Source organism: Bos javanicus, chromosome 11 (assembly GCF_032452875.1).
Source record: "Bos javanicus breed banteng chromosome 11, ARS-OSU_banteng_1.0, whole genome shotgun sequence".
NCBI classification, from domain to species: domain Eukaryota; kingdom Metazoa; phylum Chordata; class Mammalia; order Artiodactyla; family Bovidae; genus Bos; species Bos javanicus.
Window position 1 is genome coordinate 46775258 of NC_083878.1, and position 23605 is coordinate 46798862.

Below are 23605 nucleotides of genomic sequence, written 5' to 3' on the forward strand. Positions count from 1 at the left end.
TTTCTTTCCCTTTGAATCCATGGAGGAAGACCCCATTTCTTCTGGGAAGGCCAAGCCAATCCTCATTTATGTCTAGCATGGTCATTAACATTTACCTGTATGTCTTCTTTGCTTCATATACAAGTTTATTTATAAGGGCTTCCCTGGTGGCTCAGTGGTAAAGAATCCACTTGCAAATGCAAGAGACACCAAGATGCAAGTTCGGTCCTTGGGTCAGGAAGATCTCCTGGAGTAGGAAATGGCAACACATTCCAGTATTCTTGCCTGGGAAATGCCATGGACAGAGGAGCCTGGTGGGTTACAGTCCACAGGCTTGCAAAGAGTAGGATACAACTGAGTGACTGAGCACTTTGGCAAAGAGGGACGTGTGGAACCCCTGTCTTATTAAAAATTGCAGGGCACACTTTCCTCTGACCCCCTGCCCATAATTTCCCATTCCCATTATTGTCATTTTAACTTGGCTGTCAAGCAATTCACTAACAAGAGGAGAGGAGTTGAAGTCATTTAGGCAGAATGCTGTGGTACCCACAGGGATGCGCTCCTAAGGAAGACAAACACGTCAGATAAAATGTGTGGAGGAGTGAGGACTGGAGAGGGGGCATCTCAGGAGGGGAGCCTGCTGGACACAAACAGACCAGGTCTTGGCAGGGAGGGATGGTCAAGGGGTGTGGGAAGGGAGCTAGGGGTGCCCCGAGTTCAGGTGTCTGTGATGGAGGTGCTTCCCTGCACCTCTGCTCTCTGTCTCATAAATGGAGCTATTTCCTGAGTTTCCCATACCGTAGGAGTTGTTTCCCTGGTGGCTCAGACAGTAAAGAATTTCCCTGCAATGCAGGAGACCCAGGTTCGATCCCTGGGTCAGGAAGATCCCCTGGAGAAGGGAATGGCTATCCACTCCAATATTCTTTCCTGGAGAATTCCATGGATAGAAGGGCCTAGTGGGCTACAGTCCATGGAGCCATGGGGTTGCAGAGAGTCAGACATGACTGAGCAACTAACAGTCTCAAGGGCTGTTTCCTTGAGAAGCCTGCCGAGTGTGTGTGTGTGCATTGCAGGGGGGCGGTGTCTGACCTCTTTATTTATACTTGGTCATTCTCCAGGAAGGCCTGGGGGGGGGGGTTGGCTCCAGAGGGGTTACCCAAATATAGATGGTGGGTCCTGACCTCACTTGTTCTCTCCCCCTTGGAGATAGGATCATAGCAGGGGTCTCACCCAGAGAGGGGAAGAGTTGAAAATGGACAGCTGCTTGTGGGGAGCCAGGGATTGACCCTGAGGCCAGCCGAGGACTTAAGAGTGAACCGTATGAGTCCTCAGCCTTTAACCTGGGGAAGGTACGGGGTGGAGAGGAAGATGCTCAAATGATGACTGAAAGTGAAAATGTTAATCGCTCAGTCATGTCTGACTCTTTGTGACCCTATGAGCTGTAGCCCTCCAGGCTCTTCTGTCCATAAGATTCTCCAGGGAAGAATACTGGAGTGGGTTGCCATTCCCTTCTCCAGGGGATCTTCCCTACCCAGGAATCAAACCTGGGTCTCCTGAACTGCAGGCAGATTCTTTATCATCTGAACCACGAGGAAAGTCCCAGATGATGACTGAGGCTGAGCTAAAAGAGTTGGAGACCCATAGTAAGAGCAGATTTCAAATTGATTGGATTCAGAGCATCAAATACAAGACTGAAAGTAAGAAGTGGCCTCAGCTCTTGGGAAGTTCCAGTCTACTGGGGAGGCCAGCTGAGAACTCAGTGGTAAATCGGCCCTTCCTTGGGCCTAAAGCTTCAGAGTCCCGAGGCCACAGATCGGCAATTACAGATTCTTGCTGTGCTCACAGTGAGGGATGTGAGGGTTGGGACAGAGGGAGAAGTAAAAACCCAGAAAAGGATTCTGGTTTTGAGAGACTTTTTGGAGGATGCTGTCAAGGGGAATAAGAAACTGAAATTCACGCTGGTCCTGTCTCATTTTTCTCTGGCACCTCCTGAAAGAAGGAACAGTATCCAGTTGTGCTGTCTTGGTGACCTTAAACAATAGGACCCCACCCAGCCTTGGTTCCCTGTCTCTGAAACTTCCCCCTTATTGAGTGTCTTCTTGAGTGTCTTCTGGTGGACAGTGAAGTAGGTGGACAGTGGGTACTGGGAAATCAAAAACCAGCTTAATGTATACACAGTCCTCCAAGTAGACATATATTAGTGAGGAAAGTAAGGCAAAGGGAAAATGAAAGATGTGGTGTGGTCTGGGCTGCATTTATTGTTCTATTTTTATTTATTTGACTGCACCAAGAAATAGTTGCAGCAAGTGGGAGCTTTAGTTGCAGCTTGTGAACTCTTAGGTGCAGCAAGTGGGATATGGTTCCCTGACCAGGCATTGAACCCAGGCCCCCTGCATTGGGAGCACGGAGTCTTAGCCACTGGACCACCAGGAAAGTCCCCTGGGGTGCATTTAATCCTGGAAATGGATGCATAGGGCCTGCAGATTTAACCTACACTTCCTGAGGGCCAGTACTGGGAGGGAAACGGGTCCAGTTACGAGTTTCACAGTGTCCACAGGTTCAGAACAGGACAGTTGTTCTGAAGCAGTAGCTGCTGCTAAGTCGCTTCAGTTGTGTCCAACTCTGTGCAACCCCATAGATGGCAGCCCACCAGGCTCCCCCATCCCTGGGATTCTCCAGGCAAGAACACTGGAGTGGGTTGCCATTTCCTTCTCCAATGCACGAAAGTGAAAAGTGAAAGTGAAGTCGCTCAGTCGTGTCCGACTCTTCGCGACCCCATGGACTGCAGCCCACCAGGGTCTCCTGAACTGCAGGCAGTACTGGAGTGGGCTGCCATCGCCTTCTCCGCTGAAGCAGTAGAGCCACTCCCAAAAGCTGTGTACCTGGAGTCCACACGCAGGGGATGGAGATATGTCTTCTAGAAAATTCCCTGTGAAAATCCTGGGCTGCATCCCATTAGGCCCCACCCAGAGTGCCAGTGTAGCTGATGCACTGAGCAGCTCTGAACAGATGTGGTAGAGCCCCAGGGGAACATGGCTGGACATCCCCAGCTTTCTCCACCCACACCCCCCCAAGTCACCAAGAAGGCAGTGGTCTCCTCCCCATGCGGCCTGGGTCTTCCCTGTGGGCTGAAGCCCACCCCGCCTCCCTGCAGGAGCCCAGGCTGAGCTTAGTTGGTGCTCCTCTTCCTGGTTCCACCTAGGCCAGACTGCATGGCTGTAACTGAGAATTGGCCGGTTCATTGTTGCAAGGATGCAGGCCCCGAAGGCTGGAGCCTCGGGAAGTGGAAACAAGACTGGCCATGGCCTTTCTTCCCTGGCTGCCTGCTTCTCTCTTGTCTGTTTCATTCCTTTCACCTCTAGTCCTTGACTGTTTGGTTCCCACATACATTGGTTTCCATGTCTTTTTTTTTTTTTTTGGTTTGCCTCTGCTTTCCTGCTAATTTGAGACATTTGTGACTTTTATTCTTGCTACCAACATTGTCAGCCTCAACATTCTCCAATCCATGTACCCCAAAGAAGATTCTGCTGTGCTCAGTTCACCTTTTTCAGCTCAGCCATGGGAGCCACCTTCAGCCAACAGCTGAGTGTCTTTGGGGCAGGTGCCCCCATGGGTACAGGCAGTTGAGATCATGGGTCAGACAGCATGTATGGTACACTCCTCACCCCTGCCTCTGTGTCGAGGGCAGTCGCCCTTGGCCTGGGCTGTAGATGTGGCAGGCACTCAAAACCATATGTAACTTGCCACTTGTGTGCTTCCAGGGGCTGACAGCCCAGTGCTAACCTGACTTTGCTTTGGGTACTTCCAGGGTACATGTGGGGTCCCGGTCGCCCCTCTGGCCAGCGCTCCCTCTAATCCACACAATGGGCTTGTGAAGGCGGATGTTCCTGAAGGCTCTAACGCAGCTTACGCTCATTGGATAATGGGCGACGACGGACTCTGTGGCCACCCCAGACCCGTGGAAACCCTCGACATCTGTTTGGGAGACAACCTGCAACCCCACTCGGAAGCCCACCTAGGGGAGACCTGTGGCCACCCTGAGCCTCTCGAACCTCACGGGGAGCAGACGTGGGCCTCTGACCCTCCTGATGCTGTGAGGCCTGATGTTTGTCCCCAGGGCTCCAGCCCAGAGCCCATGCACCTGGGGAGCGGCTCTTCCCAGGAATGGGCAGGACAGAAAACCACCTCCCCCGGGTCTCCCAGGGACAACCAGCCTCTGGGGAGCCCAGGGCAGAGCCAGAGCACGTCCACGCAGGTGGTGTTCTGGGCAGGGATCCTGCAGGCCCAGATGTGCGTGCTAGACCTGGAGGAGGAGCTGGAGAAGACAGAAGGGCTCAGAGCTGAGTTGAGATGCTGCATTCCCACGGCCCCTGCCGACCTCCCCACTTTTCCCTCCAGCCCAGTTGGCCCCCGGAACTCGGGCCTCCTCCCCAGCCCACCCCCGGATGCAAATGAGGCCTCGGAGGACGATAGCAGTGGGCCAGAAGGGGAGCCCCAGAAGCCAGCATGGCCGAGGGAGGGCACGCTGGACTTGTCTCCTGAGTGGAGTGCCGAGGAGGAAAGCATCTTCTTTGACAACCCGCTTTTCCTGGAGAGCCCTTGCTCGGACACTAGTGCATCTGAAACGCACTTTTCCTGGGGCTTCTCGGACTCCTATGTAGATGTGAGGACTGGGTCCCAGAGCCCACAGACCCTGGAGCCTCCACCCTCAGAAGGCAGAGTGCCCTGGGAGCTGGGCGGTGAGCCGGATTTGGGGGAGAGCACAGCAGAGTCCAGCGGGCACACCACCCCTCCATTCCCTGTGCCCACCTACAGGCCACACTCTTTCTCCTGGGTCATGGTGGACACCCCCGAGGGGGCTCCCGCAGCACCTTCCAGCCAGGAGGAGACCGAGGTAAACTGAGCCCTGAGAACCCACCCTTGGGCTGTGCTTGGGGACATGGACAGAAGGAAGGACCTTCCTCTGCCATCACTGGGCCCAGAACTCTCTTCCTTTTGGTGAGCAACAGAGCAGAAAGGCAGGCCCAGGGTGGCCTTCAGAAGTAGAGGGAATTTTACAGGAGCCGTGATGTCAGCTGAGCACGACGGCAACGCTCAGTTGTTAAGCAGATGACATTTGTTAAGGCACAAATGTCTCCATCTCACCAGATCTAAGGCGCTGCGTCTGGACACATTTAGAGAACAAATAGCTCCTCCCGTTGCAGCATGTTCCAGGCCAGTCTTTAGACTCTGGCCTCCCACCTCGAAGAAGGTCCCAACTGTAACAGAGCAGGGGTCAACCTGCAGGGGTGACCTCTTCTCCCGGTGGGGAGATGTCTCCTTTAAGAGTCCTCTCTGTTTGGGAGAGATTGCAGCATTTTGTTACTTTTAGCATCTTTCATCGAATTCAGTTTCACCAGCTCAGGCCCCCAGGACAATGGCAGAGGTCCTTGATATCAACTAGCACAAGTTATAGGGACAAATTATGTGAGCACTTTTTTTTCCCCAGGGAGGCCTCTGCTTAAGAGATAAGGAGACTCAAGATGGCAGAGCCAGGCTGTAACATTCTAATCTCTGTGATCCCAGAGAACAATGGGGAAGAGCTCTGACCCCAAGATCTGAGGAACTGTGAACACTGGCAAGGCCCCTCCACCCACAGGCTGGGGTGGAGTAGGGGGCAGTTGTGGCTGTTTTGAGACATGTGTTCTAGGACCTAGTTGCTCCAGGGCCCCTGAGGTCCTCAGAGGGAAGCCTGGGAGCTCTGTCCTGGGGGCTGGCAGTTTGCTCTTATCTGGGATGACAGAGCCCAGCCCAGTGTCTGGGGGCTGTTGACCTTCCCTCCAACACAGCCTCTTCTTGAGCAGGACCATGGGAAGCAGGGCCCATTCTGAGCAGACAGAGCAGAGATGACTAGAAATCAGTGAGCATGGATGAGGCCCTGAGGCCAGAGGGATGTGGGAAAGGCCCTGGAAGCAGTTTCCCTGGGGCAAATCTCTCCTCCTTTTCTTCCCTAAGAGTTCTCTGAGAGACAGCCTTGACCCTGCCTTGCCTGCAGCATCCTGTGTGGACAAAACACTGAGCTGGGAGACAGAACATGTGGAATATAACGGCAGCCCCGCCACACATCCAGTGCAACCTTGGGCAAGTCACTTCCCCTCTCTGGGCCTCACCTTTTCCATCTGTAAAGAGGGAACGTGAGCCCTGTGATTTCCGGGGCCCAGCACCAGCCCGCCTAGGATGGGGGTCCCATCCAGGGTGCCCATAACTGATCTGAGGCCCAGATCAGGGAGTGTGGTCTGGGATAGGGGAGGACAGCTGGAAGGGAGGGCCCTGTAAACTTATAGTCCTGCTTCCCTCCCCATCTTCCCCTTCCTGCACTGCCCCCTACACCTCTCAGTGTCTCCAGGCCTCATGGATGTACCTCTATCTTTCTCAACAGGTTGGGCCCAGCACCCAGGGCTGGCCAACCAAGGTCATTCCTTCCTGGCCCACAGGGCCTCTTAGCTCCCAGGACAGAGGTGAGATCCAGTGTGGGGTCTGGGAAATCAAGTGGTTGGGGTCTTGATCGGGAGTGGGGACAAAGATCATTCTTGGATCCCAGGGGTGTCATTAAGGGGTCCCCTTGTATTGTATTAGAACCAGACAGACTTGGGGTTAAACCCTGTATCTGCCTCTGTAACCTCGTCAATACAATGGGTTTTAAAATACCCATCTCTGCTAATGGGAAGTTGCTGTATAACACAGGGAGCTCAACCCAGTGCTCTGTGACAACTAGAGGGACAGGATGGGGTGGGGAGTGGGAGGGAGTTTCAAGAGGGAGGGGACATATGTATACCTACAGCTGATTCATGTTGTTGTACGGCAGAAACCAACACAACATTGTAAACCAATTGTTCAGTCGCTAAGTTGTGTCCGACTCTTTGTGATCCCATGAACTGCAGCACGCCAGGCTTCCCTATCCTTCACTGTCTCCTGGGGTTTGCTCACATTTATGTCCACTGAGTGGGTGATGCTTATCTAACCATCTCATCCCCTGCCACCCCCATATATTCCAATTAAAAGTAAATTAAAAAAAATAAATAATGAAATACCCATCTCTTGGAGTAAATGAAGACTAAAATTAAAAAAAAATAAAATGCTCATAGAGTAAATGAATAAATTTTTTTTTAATAAATTAAGTAAAATACCATCTCATAGAGTAAATATGAAATGTGCAAAAGATCCTGAAGCTGGGAAAGATTGAAGGTAGGAGGAGAAGGAGATGACAGAGGATGAGATGGTTGAATAGCATCACCAACTCAATGGACATGAGTCTGAGCAAGCTCTGGGAGATGGTGAAGGACAGGGAAGCCTGGTGTGCTGCAGTCCATGGGGACGCAAAGAGTCAGACATGACTTAGCGACTGAACAACAACGACAAAAGACCCAGCCTTTTGGATTCCTGGATCTTCATGGTTTAGCAACCTTGAACCCCTGGTTGCCTTGGGGCTGGAGTTTTCTGCCTGCTGCCCCATGTGTGGGAGGTCACTGCCCCATGACCAGGGACAGAATGTGCAGTTTCAGGGAGGAGCTCGGGGGGGTAGGAGAGGGGGGACCTGCTAGCGATGACAGCCCAGGCTGTTCCCTGGCTCTGCCAGGCCCCTTGGCCCGCAGCCTACCCCTCACCCCATGCCAGCTTCATTCCATGCTCTTTCTCAGGTGACAAGGATACAGAGTGTGTCCAGGAGTCTGCTCCCTGCACCGTGACCCCTGGCCACCCCTGGGGGAGCCCAGCCTCTTCGCCGGAGCCCAGCAGCCCTGAGTCTGGGGTCAGAGGCCCCAACTCCCTGCCCAGCCCCGTCTCCTCCCGGGAAGGCAGCCTGCGGCTGCAGGGCCATCCCCCAGGCAGTGTTCTTCCCGAGTGGACACTAGATGCTCCAAGCCCTTCATTCCTGGAGACAGATGGGGCAGAGCCAGGTTCCCTGGAAAAAGAGGAGGCAGGAGAGGCCCCAACCCAAGGGAAGGAAGTAAAGTTAAGCCCCGCCAGGACTGCGGAGGCCGGAGCCAGCCAGCCTGACGCTTGCCTGACTTCTGCAAAAACGTAAGTGTCATTCTAACCGCCCTCTGCTTCCTAATTATGTAGGCATTTAAGAATACCCACTCTGATTCTTTTCCCTTATAGGTTATTGCAAAATATTAAGACTAGTTCCCTGTGCTATTGCAGTAGGTCCTTACTGGTTATCTGTTTTATATATAATAGTGTGTATATGTTAATTCCAAACTCCTCATTTATTCTTACCCCTCTTTCCCATTTGGTAACCATAAGTTTTTTTCCATTTCTGTTTTATGAGTAAATTCATTGGTATCTTTTTTTTTTTAGACTTCATATAGAAGTCGTAGCATACAATAGTTGTCTGACTTCACTTAGTATGATAATCTCTAGGTCCATCCATGTTGCTGCAAATGGCTTATTTTATTCTTTTGTATGGCTGAGTAATATTCCATTGTGTGTAGGTGTATATATGTGTATACCACATCTTTTTATCCATTCATCAGTGGACATTTAGGTTGCTTCCATGTCTTGGCTATTGTGCATAGTGCTGCAGTGAACACTGGGGTGCATATATCTTTTCGAATTATGGCTTTCTCTAAATGTATGCCTAGGACTGGGATTGATGGATCATATGGTAACTCTATATTTAGGTTTTTAAGAAAACTCCGTACTTTTCTCCATAGTGGCTGCGCCAATTTACACTCCCACCAACAGCGTTGGAGGGTTCCTTTCTCTCCATGTTCTCTCCAGCATGTATTGTTTGTAGACTTTTTGATGATAGCCATTCTGACTTGTGTGAGGTGACATGAGAAACGCACACTGGGACCTAGCATAGAACATATGTAAGCTGGGATTATAGACTGGAGGGTTTGGAAGCGCAAGAAACCAAAGAGCGGGCGGTCATACACATAGGGCAGGACTCACATGTGCCAAGGGACAGCCAGGGAGACATGTCCACGACCAGACAACAGGAGATGACCAGGGGCTTGTGCAGTGAACCTGGCCAGGACCATGTGTGCGAAAAATGGGGGTCATGCGAGGCAGGTCTGGGAAGAGAGACGGTCAGAGCTAGTGGTATGGGGATTACGTGCTACTATGAATTTGAAGATGTGACTGGGAGGCTCAGAGTGCTGACTTAGATCTCTCTCCCTCACAGAGTAGCAGGGAAAGGTTTGATTGGTACCAAAGGAATGGTGGATCTTGGGGTCCATAGCAGGATTGAACGACCCCAGAACTGTGAGCTGAGGTAGGAATAGGCCACCTGGAAATCCACCTAAATGTCCTCCTGCCCCAAGGATACTGCGTGAAGCCTGTCAGGCTCTAGGATCTCTCCATGGAAAAGGGATTTTGTTGGCCAAATTGAGGTCAGGTGAAAGAGATCAGGGAACACCAGTGATGGTTTAAGTGTTACACTAACTGGAAGGTTAACTCCACTCCGATCTTAATGTCATTGAGTGATGGTGAACCTCAGGCAGTATCAGAAACCAAAGAAGCATCTTTCTTCCACTGCTGGAAATATACGTGGTCTCTGGAGATGTTCAGAGTAATCAGAAGAGTCTCTCAGTATCTGAAAAGAGAGCGTTCATTGTGCCAGAAATTAACCTTGATTCAACCCCAAATAAAAGTAAATCTACCTAAAATGCGAGCCATACTTTCATAGTAGATAATGAAAAAGGTTTAACTGATGCTTTTCTTGGTAAACCACACTAAATATTACAGAAATAAATTTATTTAATCTTATATTTAATACAATATAGAAAGTTAATTTTCCTAGCCTAATTTGCTGGCTCAGTGAGATGTCATTCACTCATCTTTAACTTTCATAGTGAGGTAATAAAGGTCTATTTATTACTTTATTTTGGGCTTCCCTGGTGGCTCAGATGGTCAAGAATCTGCCTGCAGTGCAGGAGACCCAGGTTCAATCCCTGGGTTGGGAAGATTAATAACAGCTTTATTGAGATATAATTCACGTATCATACAATCCATCCATTTAAAGTATACAGTTCCATAACAGATTATATTTGCTTTGTGGGGTTTTTTCCCCTCAAAGTGCCTCCCTATCTAGATGTTATTTTAGTAACAACACTAATTGACTTGGTCATGTTGGTAAAAGTATTTGAGGGCTTCATCAGCTGATTATCCAAGTAGTTCTCTTTACATTTTTTTGGCTGTACCATAAGGTGTGTGTGATCTAGTTCCCTGAGCAGGGATTGAACCTGTGCCCTCTGCATTGCAAGTGTGAAGTCTTAACCGATGGACCTCTCAGGAAGTCCCCCAAGTAGTTCCCTTTACATGTGATAAGCATATCATTATTTTTACTTCCTCCTTCTCAGTTGTTCATTGGAATAACCCTTCCTGTTCCTGTACTTGTCTCTGGCGTCCCAAGTGACCCCTGGAATCTTCCAGTATTACTTTCATGGACTTCATAACATCCTATGTTTTTTCGTCAACATTTGTAATGTCACTTTTCAGTTGATTTCCATTATGTTTACCTTGTTGGATGCAGATGAGCCTCAGGAAGTAGGGAGAAATTACCAGCAAAGTCACTGACCCAGATGGGGGCAGAGACATACATTTGTGTCACATGGAGAGGACTACTAAGCCCAGCCGAATTTTATAAGTGGATAGTCCATTGGTGAACACTTTCGTGTTGTGAAAAGTTTTCCTTCTCTGTACAACTCCCTAACTATGGTAACCTGGATGACGCGTGCTCGCATGTGCTCAGTCGCTTAGTCGTGTCTGAATCTTTGTGACCCCATAGACTGCAGCCCGCCCAGGTTCCCCTTGTCCATGGGATTTTCCAGGCAAGAATACTGGAGTGGGTTGCCATTTCCTCCTCCAGGGGATCGTCCTGCCCCAGGGATCAAGCCTGTGTCTCCTGCGTTGGCAGGCAGACTTTTCACCACTGAGCCACCTGGGAAGCAACCTGGATGATGATAACAAGGATACCCCAGTACTTGGTTGCAGTGTTGCGGGGACAGGGCAGGAGTCAGATGGAGATTGGTCTTGGTGACTTCTGAGGTTCTGAGTGTTCCCTAAGTCTGCCCGGGGGTCTCCTGGGCCTGTTCACCTTTGTAGGTCCCCATCCAAGCCCCTGCAGTGAGACCCTTCTATATGACAGGGAAGCTGGTATAGGAGGGCAAGGGTTGGAAACCACGTCTATGGCAACCCCAGCTATCACCATCCCTAAAGCCAGTCTAGCTTCTGGTTCTCGCCTCATCCTTACACCATCCTTGGCTGCAGATCTAGGAGTGGAGGCTGGAGCTGGGGGTAGGGAAGGAGGGCAAGGAGGCATGATGGGGAGGGCAGGAGAGGTGAGGGACACAGATGGCTGCTGGGGTTTGGGGAGGTAATCCTACCCCTCCTTGGGATGGATTCAGTGCCACCAGGGTCTTCAGAGGGCTGCACCTGCCACCAAGGGGAATTAGGCTCAGTGCATCCCTGCGGTTTACCTGAGAACGTGCTGGCACCAAGCTCAGCTCCAGCTCCTGCTGGCTTGGTGTGGATACTGCCCTCCTGGTGCCCAGGTCAGGTCAGGCGGGCTGTGACCCAGACTCTTCCCTAGGGGTAGAAGGTAGCCCCAGCTCCCGCCCTGAGCTCTGGGCATGGACTCTGAGCACTACTGCCCCCTACCGCCCCAACTGACCTCACGGACACCTGACCCAGAAGCCCTTTGTCTCCATCCCAAATGGGAGCCTGAGGACACTGATGGACTTTCACAGGCTTCCTGGGAGCCCTATGCCCCAAGTGCCACCCCCAGAGGAAGGCCAGAGGCTCCCGGCTGGAGACAAGCTGGCGAATGGCGTCAGGACTGACAAGGTGGCCTGGAACTTGGCCTCTCGCCTCTATCACCTGGAGGGCTTCCGGAAGTCTGAAGTGGCTGCCTACCTGAGGAAGAAGTAAGGGGTTTTGAACTCAAGCAAGGCTGGATGTCTGGTCAGGATGGGAAGGACCACTGATGGGCCATCCTTGCTGCCCGTGTCCCCCCACCGCTGGCCTCTCATGCCTTCACTCCTGCCCTGTCCGCCGCACCCTCTCCCCTTCACCCCCAGCCCCTTGCTGTGCCTGTCTCTTTCTCTTAGTCACATTGGACCACCCTCAGTCCCTGCCTAGAGCCGCCAGACCTGGCCACCTGCCTCCCCTACCCCAACCCCATGTCCCTCCCACTCAGCGCCGATGGGGTCCCAGGGGCTGCCAGTGCCCTCTCGGGCCCCAGGGTCCACCCTGGCTGTGCCTTTCCTTTGATCGCACCCCCAGCCCCTGTCAGGCCCCAGGAGGCCCGCCAGTCCCCACCCAGGCTTCATCCCCACTTTCCTTCTGCAGCAATGACTTTAGCAGGGCCGTGGCTGAGGCGTACCTGTCCTTCTTCCAGTTCGGAGGCCAGAGCCTGGACCGTGCACTCCGGTAACACCTGGGGGCCTTCTCTGGGAAGGAGGGATGGCCAGCGTGGCGGGGAGGTGGGGGAAGCACCACCAGCAGAGGCTGGATTCTGGCTGGCCCCGAGCTCAGGCTGCCGGGCTCTGCCTGGACTTGGGCCCTCCTTCCAGGGGCTTCCTCCAGGCCCTGGTGCTCAGTGGGGAGACCCAGGAACGAGAGCGGATCCTCTACCAGTTCTCCAAGCGCTTCCATCACTGCAACCCCGGGCTTTTCTCCTCAGTAGGTAGGGAGGGGCTGGTTTACTGGGTGGTGACTGGTGGGAGTGTACTCATGGGGGCCCAGAAGCACTGGGGAGGTCCCCCCACCCAGGGTGGGCAGAGGCAATGCAGGAGTCCCGGTTCCAACGGCCTTTTCTCTCTGCGGGGGCAGATTGCGTGCACACCTTGACCTGTGCCATCATGCTCCTTAACACGGACCTGCATGGACAGGTGAGAGCCTGTGGGGGTCTTGGGAGAGGGGAGCCACGACCAAGGCCCGGGATGGGGTCGGGGAGGGCCCTGGGGACCCAGGGGAGGTTCGGGGTGGCCAGCTGGGGGTCGTGCTGCTGGAGTGGGACATGTGTGCCAGCTGCCCCCCTCTTCACGTGTTCTGGCCACAGAACATTGGGAAGAGCATGAGCTGCCAGGAATTCATAACCAACCTGAATGGCCTGCGGGACGGCGGGAACTTCCCCAAAGAACTGCTCAAGGTACGGCACGGGGTCCACGTGGGGCCTGGAGCCTCAGCTCACTGTCCCAAGGGGAACATGAGCCCGGGCCTGGCTCTGCCAAGACATCCTTCAGACAACATGCCTTTTTAAAAACATAATTCCTTATTTATTTATTTGACTGTCCTGGATCTTTGTCACCAATAAGCAACATCTTCTAGTTGTGGCGTGTGAGATCTAGTTCCCTGACCAGGAATCGAACCTGTCCCCCCTGCAATGGGAGCATGGAGTCTTAACCACTGGACTGCCAGGGAAATCCTAGAACAGGCCTTCTTTACTGAAGGGAACTAAAAGTGATACTGCCCAGCCTGCGGCATCAGTGTCCCCTTGAAATGTATCAGCTTGTGTGAATTCACATCCCCCTGGCCTGGATCCACTGAATCAAATCTCGGCTGGGTCCCTACATTGTTCCGTTATGCCTCTGGGTAACTCTTAGGCCTGTGAAGTCTGAGAAGCACTGGATTTTGGTCCTTCGTGTAAAGCTTCACGTGGTGAAAGTCTGGAGCTATGATTCAGGAGCAGAGGTTGCAGGGTTTGCATTCTAGCCTTGGGCAGCTTACACTTTGGCCGAGGCAAGTTCTCCCAGGGTGAGTGACCATTTTGCAGGGTTGTTACCACGATGAAATTAAGGTGGTCAAGTGCTTAGTCCTGGCACACAGGCTGCTTTCATAAGCAGTCACAGCATTTATTCTCCCGTCTATTCAGCGAACATTAACTGAACACTTACTATCTGGCACCACCACTAGGTGTGGCCAGAGCTCCAGAAGCCAGCCAGCCAGCCCTGTGGACATGCGCACTCTCGGTCATATCATTTCAAAGTCATGGCATCTCGTTTATTCACTCACTCACCAAATGCTGACTGCTCTGTAGTGAGGCATTCCTGCTGCCTCACATCCCTCTGGGCAGGATGGTATGTGGGTGATTCATTTCCCCTTCAGGGAACTAGTTCAGGCCTCACTAAATTCAAGGAAAGGGCTTCCCTAGTGGCTCAGATGGTAAAGAATCCACCTGCAATGCAGGAGACCTGGGTTTAATCGTTGGGTTGGGAAGCTCTCCTGGAGAGGAAATGGCTGCCTGCTCTAGTATTGTTGCCTGGCAAATCTTAACGGACAGAGGAGCTTGGCAGGCTATGGGCTTCTCTGATGACTCAGACAGTAAAGAATCTGCCTGCAATGCGGGAGACCTGGGTTTGATCCCTGGGTTGGGAAGGTCCCCTGGAGAAGGGCATAGTAACCCACTCCAGTATGGCTTGGAGAATCCCCATGGACAGAGGAGCCTGGCGGGCTACAGTCCATCGGGTCACAAAGAGTTGGACCCGACTGAGCGACTAAGCACACACACACACAGCAGGCTGGAGTCCATGGAGTCACAAAGAGTTGGTCACACTGAGCACAAACAAAGAAAAGCTCAAGGATTGGTTTGTTCACCCTTGTGTCTCCAGCCCCCAGCACAGTGCCCGGCACATGGCAAATGCCTGATAAATTGTTGCCTGCTTGCATGGATCCATGGGTTGCTTGCTGCCCAGGGCAGAAGGGCAGCAATACTGGGATGGAGGTGGCAGCATGCCCATGCTACCTCTGGCAGAGTATGGGCCCCCTGGCCTGAGGCTCTCCGGTCCAGCTGTGTGTTTCTGTTCCAGGCCCTCTACTGGTCTATCCGAAGTGAGAAGCTCGAGTGGGCCGTGTAAGTGAGACCCATCTTCCCTCCCCACCCTCTCTCCCGCCTGCCCTCCTCCCGCCCAGCTGAGTGGGAGAGTTCAGGGTCCCGGACAATGCTCACCTCTGCATGGGTGGAGTCAGAGGCAGGGCATCAGGCCGGTCTCAGAGAGGGTGCAGGGGGGCATGTAACACCTGGAGGAGCCAGAGGCCATGAGGGCATAGGGATAATAGGAACTGATGGGCTGACCTTGAAGGAGGGCTTCTTTTAGGGGGTCCTGAGGTGTGGCTGCCCAGCAAGAGAGAGGGTGGGGTCCTGAGGCAGGGGTGCCTCCTGGTGGCCTTTGCCCATTTAAGCAGCCCCAGCCCAATTGTTTGATGCCCAGGGATGAAGAAGATGCAGCCAGGCCCGAGAAGGCCCAGCTGTCTCCCCCAGCTGGCAAGATGAGCAACCCTTTCCTCCAGCTGGCCCAGGACCCCACAGTGCCCACCTACAAGCAGGGCTTCCTGGCCCGGAAGATGCACCAGGATGCGGATGGCAAGAAGAGTGAGTGTCTACCTGTTGTCGTATATCTGTCAACCAGTGTGTGCAAAGCGCCCTGCCCAGGAACACGATGTCCTGAGCCGATGTGTGTGCGGGTGTGCAGAGAGATGGCATGGGTGGAGGATGGGCAGCCCATGGTCCTTCCTCAGTAGTGACTGTAAGCGGGGGTGGGGGAGGTGATGCAGAGACAAGACAAACCTAGGGATCCCCCGCCCCCTGGGCCTCTGTGCTAAGGTGGGAATTAGACAAACAAGGCAGTGTCTGGGATAAACAGAAGAGCTAGCTGTGTGATACAGGGAGGTCTCGATGGGGTATGGGGTGTGGAGGAGGGTGAGGCTTCTGTTTTTGTTTGGGGGTAGAATGTGGGAGACAGGATAGTTAAGGTTTCTGGGACATGATGGTCTCTGAGCTGAACCTTGGAGGAAAAGAGGGTCTGGTTATTTGCAGAGAGAGCCCCACCAGGCAAAGAGCACAGGGTGGGGTGTGAGAGAAAAGACAGCGCGGGGTGCACTGGGCTTCATCCTGCAGACCGTTGAGGGCTCTGGAGCAGGGAGCCACATGACCAGCGCAGGAATGGGATACCAGGTGGATGGGGCTGTGGTGACCAGCTAGGGGACTGGCATTTGGTTGTGAGAAGCCACATGAGCAAGGCCAAGAGGTGACCATGGGGAAGTAGGCCTTCAGCCCTAGCTTCTGAGCCCCTGTGTCTCTCTGGATGGGACGAGAAAGAGGCCCCAGAAGAGCTGTGCTTATGGGTGAGCGTGTTTGAGGGGGGCTGGATTGGATGAGCACCTACTTGTGTTACTGTTCGTAAGCAGCTCTGTTTTGGTGTCTGAGCGTGATTGCCCGTGTGTGTGAGACACAGTACTGCCTGCTTGTCATCTGCTGTGTTTTGTTGTGTTGGTGTGTTTCTGTGTGTTTCTGTGCACCCTGGGCAGGGACTGGAGGTGGTGAGATGGTGTGCATCTGAGGGTCTGGATGTGGTGAGGGGGGAATCATCACCCACCTTCGTGTTCTGCTTCCCGGGTAGCGCCATGGGGTAAGCGTGGCTGGAAGATGCTCCACACCTTACTTCGAGGGATGGTCCTCTACTTCCTGAAGGTAGGGAGGGTGTCTGCACCCCTGATGGGCAGTGTAGGAGGGTGGGCAGCTGATGGAAACCTCTTTTCTGAGCCCCTGTTGCCCTGTGGCAGGGAGAGGACCACGCCCTTGATGGGGAGAGTTTGGTGGGGCAGATGGTGGATGAGCCGGTGGGGGTGCACCACTCACTGGCCACCCCCGCCACCCACTACACCAAGAAGCCACATGTCTTCCAGCTGCGCACGGCCGACTGGCGCCTCTACCTCTTCCAGGCACCGTAAGTCAGGGGTGGGGATGGGCGATAGCAAGGCCCCAGCTTTCCTCCTGTAAACCTCTCATCCTCTGACGGGTGCTGGCCCCACCCTGGAGGGAGGTGCAGGCTTGACCTGGGATGTGTCACTGGTGGGTCCCAGATACACATGAAGTGTGGAGAGCAGGGAACTTCCAGCTTCCATTCCCCGCCTTAAGCCCATTTCACCCCTGGGACCGCCTCTTCCTTGAAGGTTGGACTAAGCCTCTCAGTTCCAAACAGAGGATTCCAGGAAGCCACGAACACTTGATCATTTTTGGCATTTGATGTAAACTCTATTGGGCTTCCCTGGTGGCTCAGTGGTAAAGGACCCACCTGCCAATGCAGGAGACTTGGGTTCGATCCCTGGATCGGGAAGATCTCCTGGAGAAGGGCATGGCAACCCACTCCAGTATTCTTGTCTGGAGAGTCTCATGAACAGAGGAGCCTGGCGGGTTATAGCCCTTGGGGTCCCAGAGTTGGACACGAGTGAGTAACTAAACATAAACTCTTATTGCCTTCCCAAATTTGCCTCTGTTGGGTGAGAAAAACCACCAGCAGGGGTCAACCACCTCAGCTAGTGGCAGGACTTCTGGCTTTTGTAGCCGGGTGCCTGAGCTGACCACCAGAGGCTGGAGGGTGGTGATAGGCTAGCACTCTGTGGTCCAAGGGACAGACCGCTCTCTTTGCACACAGCACTGCCCAGGAGATGACTTCCTGGATCGCGCGCATCAATCTAGCCGCCGCCACGCACTCAGCTCCGCCTTTCCCTGCCGCGGTGGGCTCCCAGCGCAAATTCGTCCGTCCCATCCTGCCCGTGGGCCCAACCCAGGGCTCCCTGGTAAGACCTGAGCCTGAAGGAGGGGCGGGATGTGGTGGTGGGATACACCCTGGAGGACTAGAAGGGAGATGAGAGGCTGTGCACCTGGCCTACGAGAAAGCTGGGCTGAACATCTGGGCCCCTGGGTCAGGATGGAGCTGTACTCCTGGGCTCAGGAACAGAGAGGGGAGGTCTTGGGATGGTGGGGACAGAGAGGGAGGGCTTGAAACAGCTCCCCGCACCGCTTCCCGCTCCTAGGAGGAGCAGCATCGATCCCACGAGAACTGCCTGGACGCTGCCTCTGACGACCTGCTGGATCTGCAGAGGAACTTACCCGAGCGGCGAGGCCGAAGCCGCGAGCTGGAAGACTACCGCTTGCGGAAGGAGTACCTGGAGTACGAGGTGAGGTCGCTGTCTCACCCTCCGCCTGGACCCTCTGCCGCCCTCTCATGGCCGTGGCTGTCCTTGCAGCCTTGGCTCCCAGCCGCTCAGGGCAGTGGGGCGGGGGCGCTTGTGTGAGAACTCCAGCCCTGTGTGAAAGGTCTACACACACGAATGTGTGCACACGCCTGCACAAGTGTGTGTGTCTGTGTGCTCTCAGGCCACTTCACCTCTTGTTCTTGGAACACAGCAGCTGCTTGTCTGGTAACACTCGTGTGTATGTGTGTTGCTCAGTTTGGCCCCCATCCAGGCTCCCTTGTCCATGAGATTCTCAGGCAAGAATACTGGAGTGGGTTGCCATTCCCCTGTCCAGGGGATCTTGCCAACCCAGGGATCAAGCCCAGGTCCCTTGCTTTGCAGGAAGATTCTTTACCATCTGAGCCACCTGGGAGGCCCAATTATTATATTATTATATATATATAAATGTACTGTGTGTGTGTGTGTGTGTATGTATGTATGTATGTATATATAATTTTCTTGGCCACACCTTTTGGCACATGGGAGCTTAGTTCCCAACCAGGGATCTAACCCATGCCCCCTGCATTGGGAGTGCTGAGTCTTAACCACTGGACCGCCAGGGAAGTCTTGGAAAAACTATATTTTAACAGAATATATATTTCCCCTCATACCTACCTAATACTATTATAGTAGGCAGTATTTCTGAAGCTTGTTGCATGGATTGTCTTATTTAGTCATCCAGCTACTCTGGGGTAAGGACACTAATCCTCAGTTTACAGATGAGGAAACTGAGGCACAGAGAGATTAAACTTGTTCACACCTGATATACTTTCATGAGACCTGATCACATCCATGCCTCATTTATGGCCGTAACTAAGGAATGATCTTTGTTAGCTCTCTGATGCTGAAATATTTTCCTCACTCCACCCCCAATCCTGCGTCCAAATTCAGCAGGAGCGGGGTGTAGGGCAACGTGACAAGAGAGGAGGGCAGAGGCCACCCAGGGGCAGGGAGGGGAGAGGGGAGCAAGCGTCAGTGTCACCTCCTGTCTGTGTCCACTAGCCTTGCACTATCCTCTACCTCCCTTTCTAGCTCTTCCTCTTGGGGCGTTGGCTGCATCCATAGCCGTGAGCATGCCACTTCCCCGAGGTCCCAGGGGTGGCTGATAGGATCCAGCCCTGTCTGCAGCACTCCAGCCATTCCCCACCACTGACCAATCTTTCGCTGGGACCTTTAGCAAGGCCTTGACCCTCCCTGGTGGGCTTACCTGGTGGCTCAGATGGTAAAGAAGCTGCCAGCGATGCAGGAGAACCTGGGTTCAGTCCCTGGGGCAGAAAGATCCCCTGGAGAAAGAAATGACAGCCCAATCCAGTATTCTTGCCTGGAGAATCTTATGGACAGAGGAGCCTGGCAGCTTACAGTCCATGGGGTCGCAGAGTCAGACATGACTGATCGACTAACACTGACCCTCCCTCTTTATAAAGCACAGCGATGACTCCCACCCAGCCTCCCAGGGCGTGGATGAGGACCCAGGGGGCTGGAGGGTGGGAACTGTATCTGAAGGATGCTAGTTACGGGGGCCCGAGGAGTGTTAAGCAGATGAGGGTAGTTAGCGCCATGCTCTCCAGATGCCAGTTGTTAAAATGCTATTCAGACTCAATGAGGGCTGCGTACAGATGTGTGCTGTTTGTGTGCAGTGCTGCACAGATCTCTAGCCTAGTGGCTTATGGATCTTTTAGTGTCTCAGTGATGTAACGTGCTCCGGAAATGTTAGTTACAGCACCAGGCAGTGTTGGCTGTATCAAACAGGGCCAGGCTGATGGGTGTAACTCTAAGATACCTGAGGAAGGACAGGATGTGCAGAGATCGCTGTTCAAGTGAATGCTAGCTGTTGGCCCAGCCCTCTTTCTAAAGTCTCTGTCCCTGTAGCATCATTCAGTGTGATCTGTCTGTGTGATCCCAGCCCCCTCCTGACCTGGAACTGGGGTGGTGCTGAGGCAGTGGGACCCATATGTGTTCCAGAAAACCCGCTATGAGACCTACCTACAGCTGCTTGTGGCCCGTCTACACTGCCCGTCGGAAGACCTGGACCTGTGGGAGGAGCAGCTGGGGAGGGAGGCTGGAGGCCTGCAGGAGCCCAAGCCCAGCCTGAAGAAGTCCCACTCCAGCCCGTCGCTGCACCAGGATGAGGCCCCCACCACGGCCAAGGTCAAGCGCAACATCTCAGAGCGCAGAACCTACCGGAAGATCATCCCCAAACGGAACCGCAATCAACTGTGAAGCCAGGGTCACCTCACCAACTACCCACCGCGGCCTGGGCCTGCGGTGGATTTGGGATGAAACCCTAGGAATAGCCTTATATCATCGGGTCCGTGCTGAGGATGGGGCCCTGCCTCTTCCCTGTGGAAGGATACGCTAGTGTGGTCCCCCCTTCCTTCCCTCACTCACCACACTGGAGTTCTCCTGATACTGTTGCCCCCACCCCGGCTGCTCCCAAGAGAGGACAGAGGTCAAAGACTTGACTCAGCTCCCACAGTTCATCCCATTCTACCCTCCATCCCTCCAGAAGCCACAGAGGACACCTTTCCTGGACCTGGGGAGTTGCTCGGCTCTCTGTCTTTGAGTCAGAGGCCCTGTGAGCTCCCCCATCCTCAGGGACAGAGACCAGGGCCGTAGAGACCTTGGCACAGACAGGTTAGGGAAGCTGCAGCACTGGGAGTGGTCTTGCTCTGGAAATCAGGTGACTTGCTGGAAGAGGTCCTGGGAGACCCCAGATGGGCCCTGTCCACTTCGGGGAACAGCCTTCTGGGCAGGACCAGAGACTCGGCAAGTTCAAGGGCTCAGTGAGGCTGGCTCTGGGGCCCCCTGCCTTTGTTTGGTCTTCCCTACATCCTGCACATATAGGGGGCAGATGAGAGAGGCCTTGCCTCCCATGGCCAATGGCTGATCATCAGAGTGGAACCAACAGTGGTCAGCGAGGGCTGTAAGGGGAGAGGGTGCCCACAGCTCAGTAGAGAGCCCTGTAACAAGGGCCTTTGCCACCCCAGAGCAGGGAAGGAGGTGCTCCAGGTTTGGGGAGGATAAGGGTAAGAGGTGGTGACGCATGCCGTGTCCCCTGGGGGCTCTGGAGAGTTGTGAGGGGCCGTGAAGGCCTGGCTCCCTCCCCACAAACCCCTCCCCTGGAAGCTCCAGGACTCACTCAGGGACCCCTTCCCTCCCTCAGCCTGCTCCCAGGGGCCCTTTCCACCCTCCCTGGGAAGCCCCCTTGTGCTCCCTTTGGCCGCATCCCAGCTGGGCTGTTCTCCAGACACTTGAGGACCCGAGGCTCTGCCTGTGGGAAGGAGGCCGGGCCGCCAAGCAGCCACCATTGTCTCTGTTCAGCCAAGTGTGAGAGCCGGCTGCCTGCCAAAAGGGGCCTCTCGCCACCCGCCTGCTGGCTGACGCATGCACGGCCTCTCCAGCCTTCCTGCCGCCCTGCCCTCCCCTTCGTGCCTGTAACCAACACGGGGGCCTGCAACTCCACCAGGTGGGGCTGGCACTTGAGGGTCACCAACAAGTGTCTGTCCGTGGCTGGGCCACGCACCCAGTGGGTACACAATAAATACAGGCCAGTAAAGAAGGAGGTGTGTGCCAGTGAGGGGGTTGGGAGGGGCAGGCAGCTGAGGCCACCGTCTGGCACCTGCCTGAGGGTGGCAGGCTGGGTTTCCTTTGCCGTGTGTGTGCATGTGCGTGTCTGTGTGTGTGGGTCTGTGTGTGCATGTATGTATCTGTGTGCGTGTGCATGTCTGTGAATGTGTAGCATGCTAATCGTGTGCAGGAGTCACATAGGCTGTCACAGCGGGAGGGGACCTCAGAATCATTGATTCATCCACTCATGGGTTCATTCTTTCACTTCTCCAATAACATTAAGTACCTTTATGGGCCAGTACTGTGAGATTCAGGCATGAATCAAGCATGTCCCTGGCCTCTAGGAGAGGACCATCCTGTTCTCTGGCGCCCAACTGACAGTATAGAGTGGCACTGGAGACATTTGCATCCTATGCCCAGGAATCTGGATCCAGTAGGTCTGGGTCAGAGGCACCAACGGGTGTTTTTAAGGCTCCATGGGCCACTCTGATGGGCAGAGGCCAATTGTCTCATTTGATTGGGGTGGTATACTAGCGCCGTGCGGACGTGACTTGGCCCACAAATGATGCTTACAGGCTGAACCGCTGTGAGTGGGTTATTTGACCTCACTGACCTGTATCCTTATTTCCAAAACCAGAATAAAAGGCAGAGGTTTGTTTGCATGCATGCATGTCTGTGACGCTTCCATGCTTTTTTGCTCTTGTAGAACTTGTACCTCCCTTTCACCTTGGCACAGGAGGTCTCCAAAGCCAGGTGCTTCAGGCTGCTAGGGTGCACCCTGTCCAGCGCTGCTCCAGCCGGGTTTGGCCTGGAGGCTTGATGGGTTGTTAGGCTGCGGTTATGACATGTGACCACTGGGGGGCGGGCTTGCATCTCCCAAGCCTCAAGCACTAGGTGTCCAGCTGCCAGCTATGCCTCTAGAAGAACAGGTAATGAGTTGGGTGCTCCTGGCCATCACCAGAACCAGGCTCTTCCATTTCCCTAGGGCCATAGTGGCCCAGGTCAGGCCTCCCACCAGGCCAGGCCTCCCACTATCTGGGAAGGCAAAGGTTTGGTACTTTGACATCTTTCTTCAGTGAAATGCTTGTGCTTATTTGCTCAGTCATGTACGACTCTTTGCAACCCCATGGACTGTGACCCGCCAGGCTCCTCTGTCTATGAGATTTTCCAGGCAAGAATACTGGAGTGGATTGCCATTTCCTTCTCCAGAGGATCTTCCCAAACCAGGGATCGAACCTGCATCTCTTGTGTCTCCTGCATTGCAGGTGAATTCTTTACCCACTGAGCCATCTGGGAAGACCCTCTTGCTGCTGATGGAGAGGAAAAAGTTTCTGGAGTCATATGGGACAGCCTAGGATTCCCTACAGAATTGTCTCAGGGAACCTAGAACAGTGAAAACTAAATGAGTTTAGTTTTCACCCAGTCCCAGTCCTGCGTATGGAACAGATCAAACCCCACGGGCCTAGACTGACCTTGTCTCCACCCTCCTCTTCCTTCCCACCCAGGAGTGGGCTGGCCCATTCCTTTGCAGGGGAAGGGACTGGACACACGTTCTTGGTGAGCAGCTCAGACTGCATAAGGCTGGCTGAAGTCTGTCCTCAGGGCCTCCTTTGCCATCTAGGGGGCTCAGCTCACTGCCATGAGCCAGGTGACACACCGGTGCAACCTTTTCCCAGTCTCTCAGCATCTCTGCTCCATCTGGCTTTCTGCTAATAACATTCATTTATTTGTTGTTTGCTGGGAACCAGGGAGGAGTTAAAGGTCACTAAGGCCTGAGGGCTCGGTCATTTCCTTGCGGGGCTCAGAGTCAGATGGAAACAAGAGGGCTTTGTTGGGGTTGGAGGAGCTGGACTGGAGGGTTGGAGGAGGGATGGCATAAGACACAGAGTGGTCAGGGTGGGCTCAGGCCAGATCAGAAGGGAATCAGTGTCTATGGCCATACCATCCTAAACACACCTGATCTCGTCTGGTCTCGGAAGCTAAGCAGAGTTTGGCCTGGTTAGTACTTGGATGAGAGATCATAAAGGAATTGGTGGGCAGCTCAGAAGGGTGAGTTTTG

At 53.8% G+C, this 23605-nt stretch overlaps 1 protein-coding gene across 7 annotated transcripts in view; it reads left to right on the top strand.

Moving 5' to 3' along the window:
* PSD4 (pleckstrin and Sec7 domain containing 4) overlaps positions 1-22208 on the top strand; it is a 44775-nt gene extending 22567 nt beyond the window's left edge. For 6 of the 7 annotated variants that reach the window (XM_061432581.1, XM_061432584.1, XM_061432583.1 and 3 more), the window contains 16 exons: positions 3788-4873; positions 5974-6099; positions 6398-6476; positions 7656-8037; positions 11712-11888; positions 12313-12393; positions 12537-12649; positions 12796-12854; positions 13025-13114; positions 14772-14815; positions 15174-15334; positions 16362-16432; positions 16525-16688; positions 17397-17541; positions 17779-17922; positions 19942-22208. In XM_061432581.1, coding sequence (XP_061288565.1) covers positions 3788-4873; positions 5974-6099; positions 6398-6476; positions 7656-8037; positions 11712-11888; positions 12313-12393; positions 12537-12649; positions 12796-12854; positions 13025-13114; positions 14772-14815; positions 15174-15334; positions 16362-16432; positions 16525-16688; positions 17397-17541; positions 17779-17922; positions 19942-20199 — 3180 coding nt within the window. In that variant the 3' untranslated portion in view covers positions 20200-22208. The remainder of the gene's footprint in view (positions 1-3787; positions 4874-5973; positions 6100-6397; positions 6477-7655; positions 8038-11711; positions 11889-12312; positions 12394-12536; positions 12650-12795; positions 12855-13024; positions 13115-14771; positions 14816-15173; positions 15335-16361; positions 16433-16524; positions 16689-17396; positions 17542-17778; positions 17923-19941) is intronic. The other variant, XM_061432582.1, reaches the window with a different exon arrangement.
* Positions 22209-23605: the final 1397 nt, after the last annotated feature.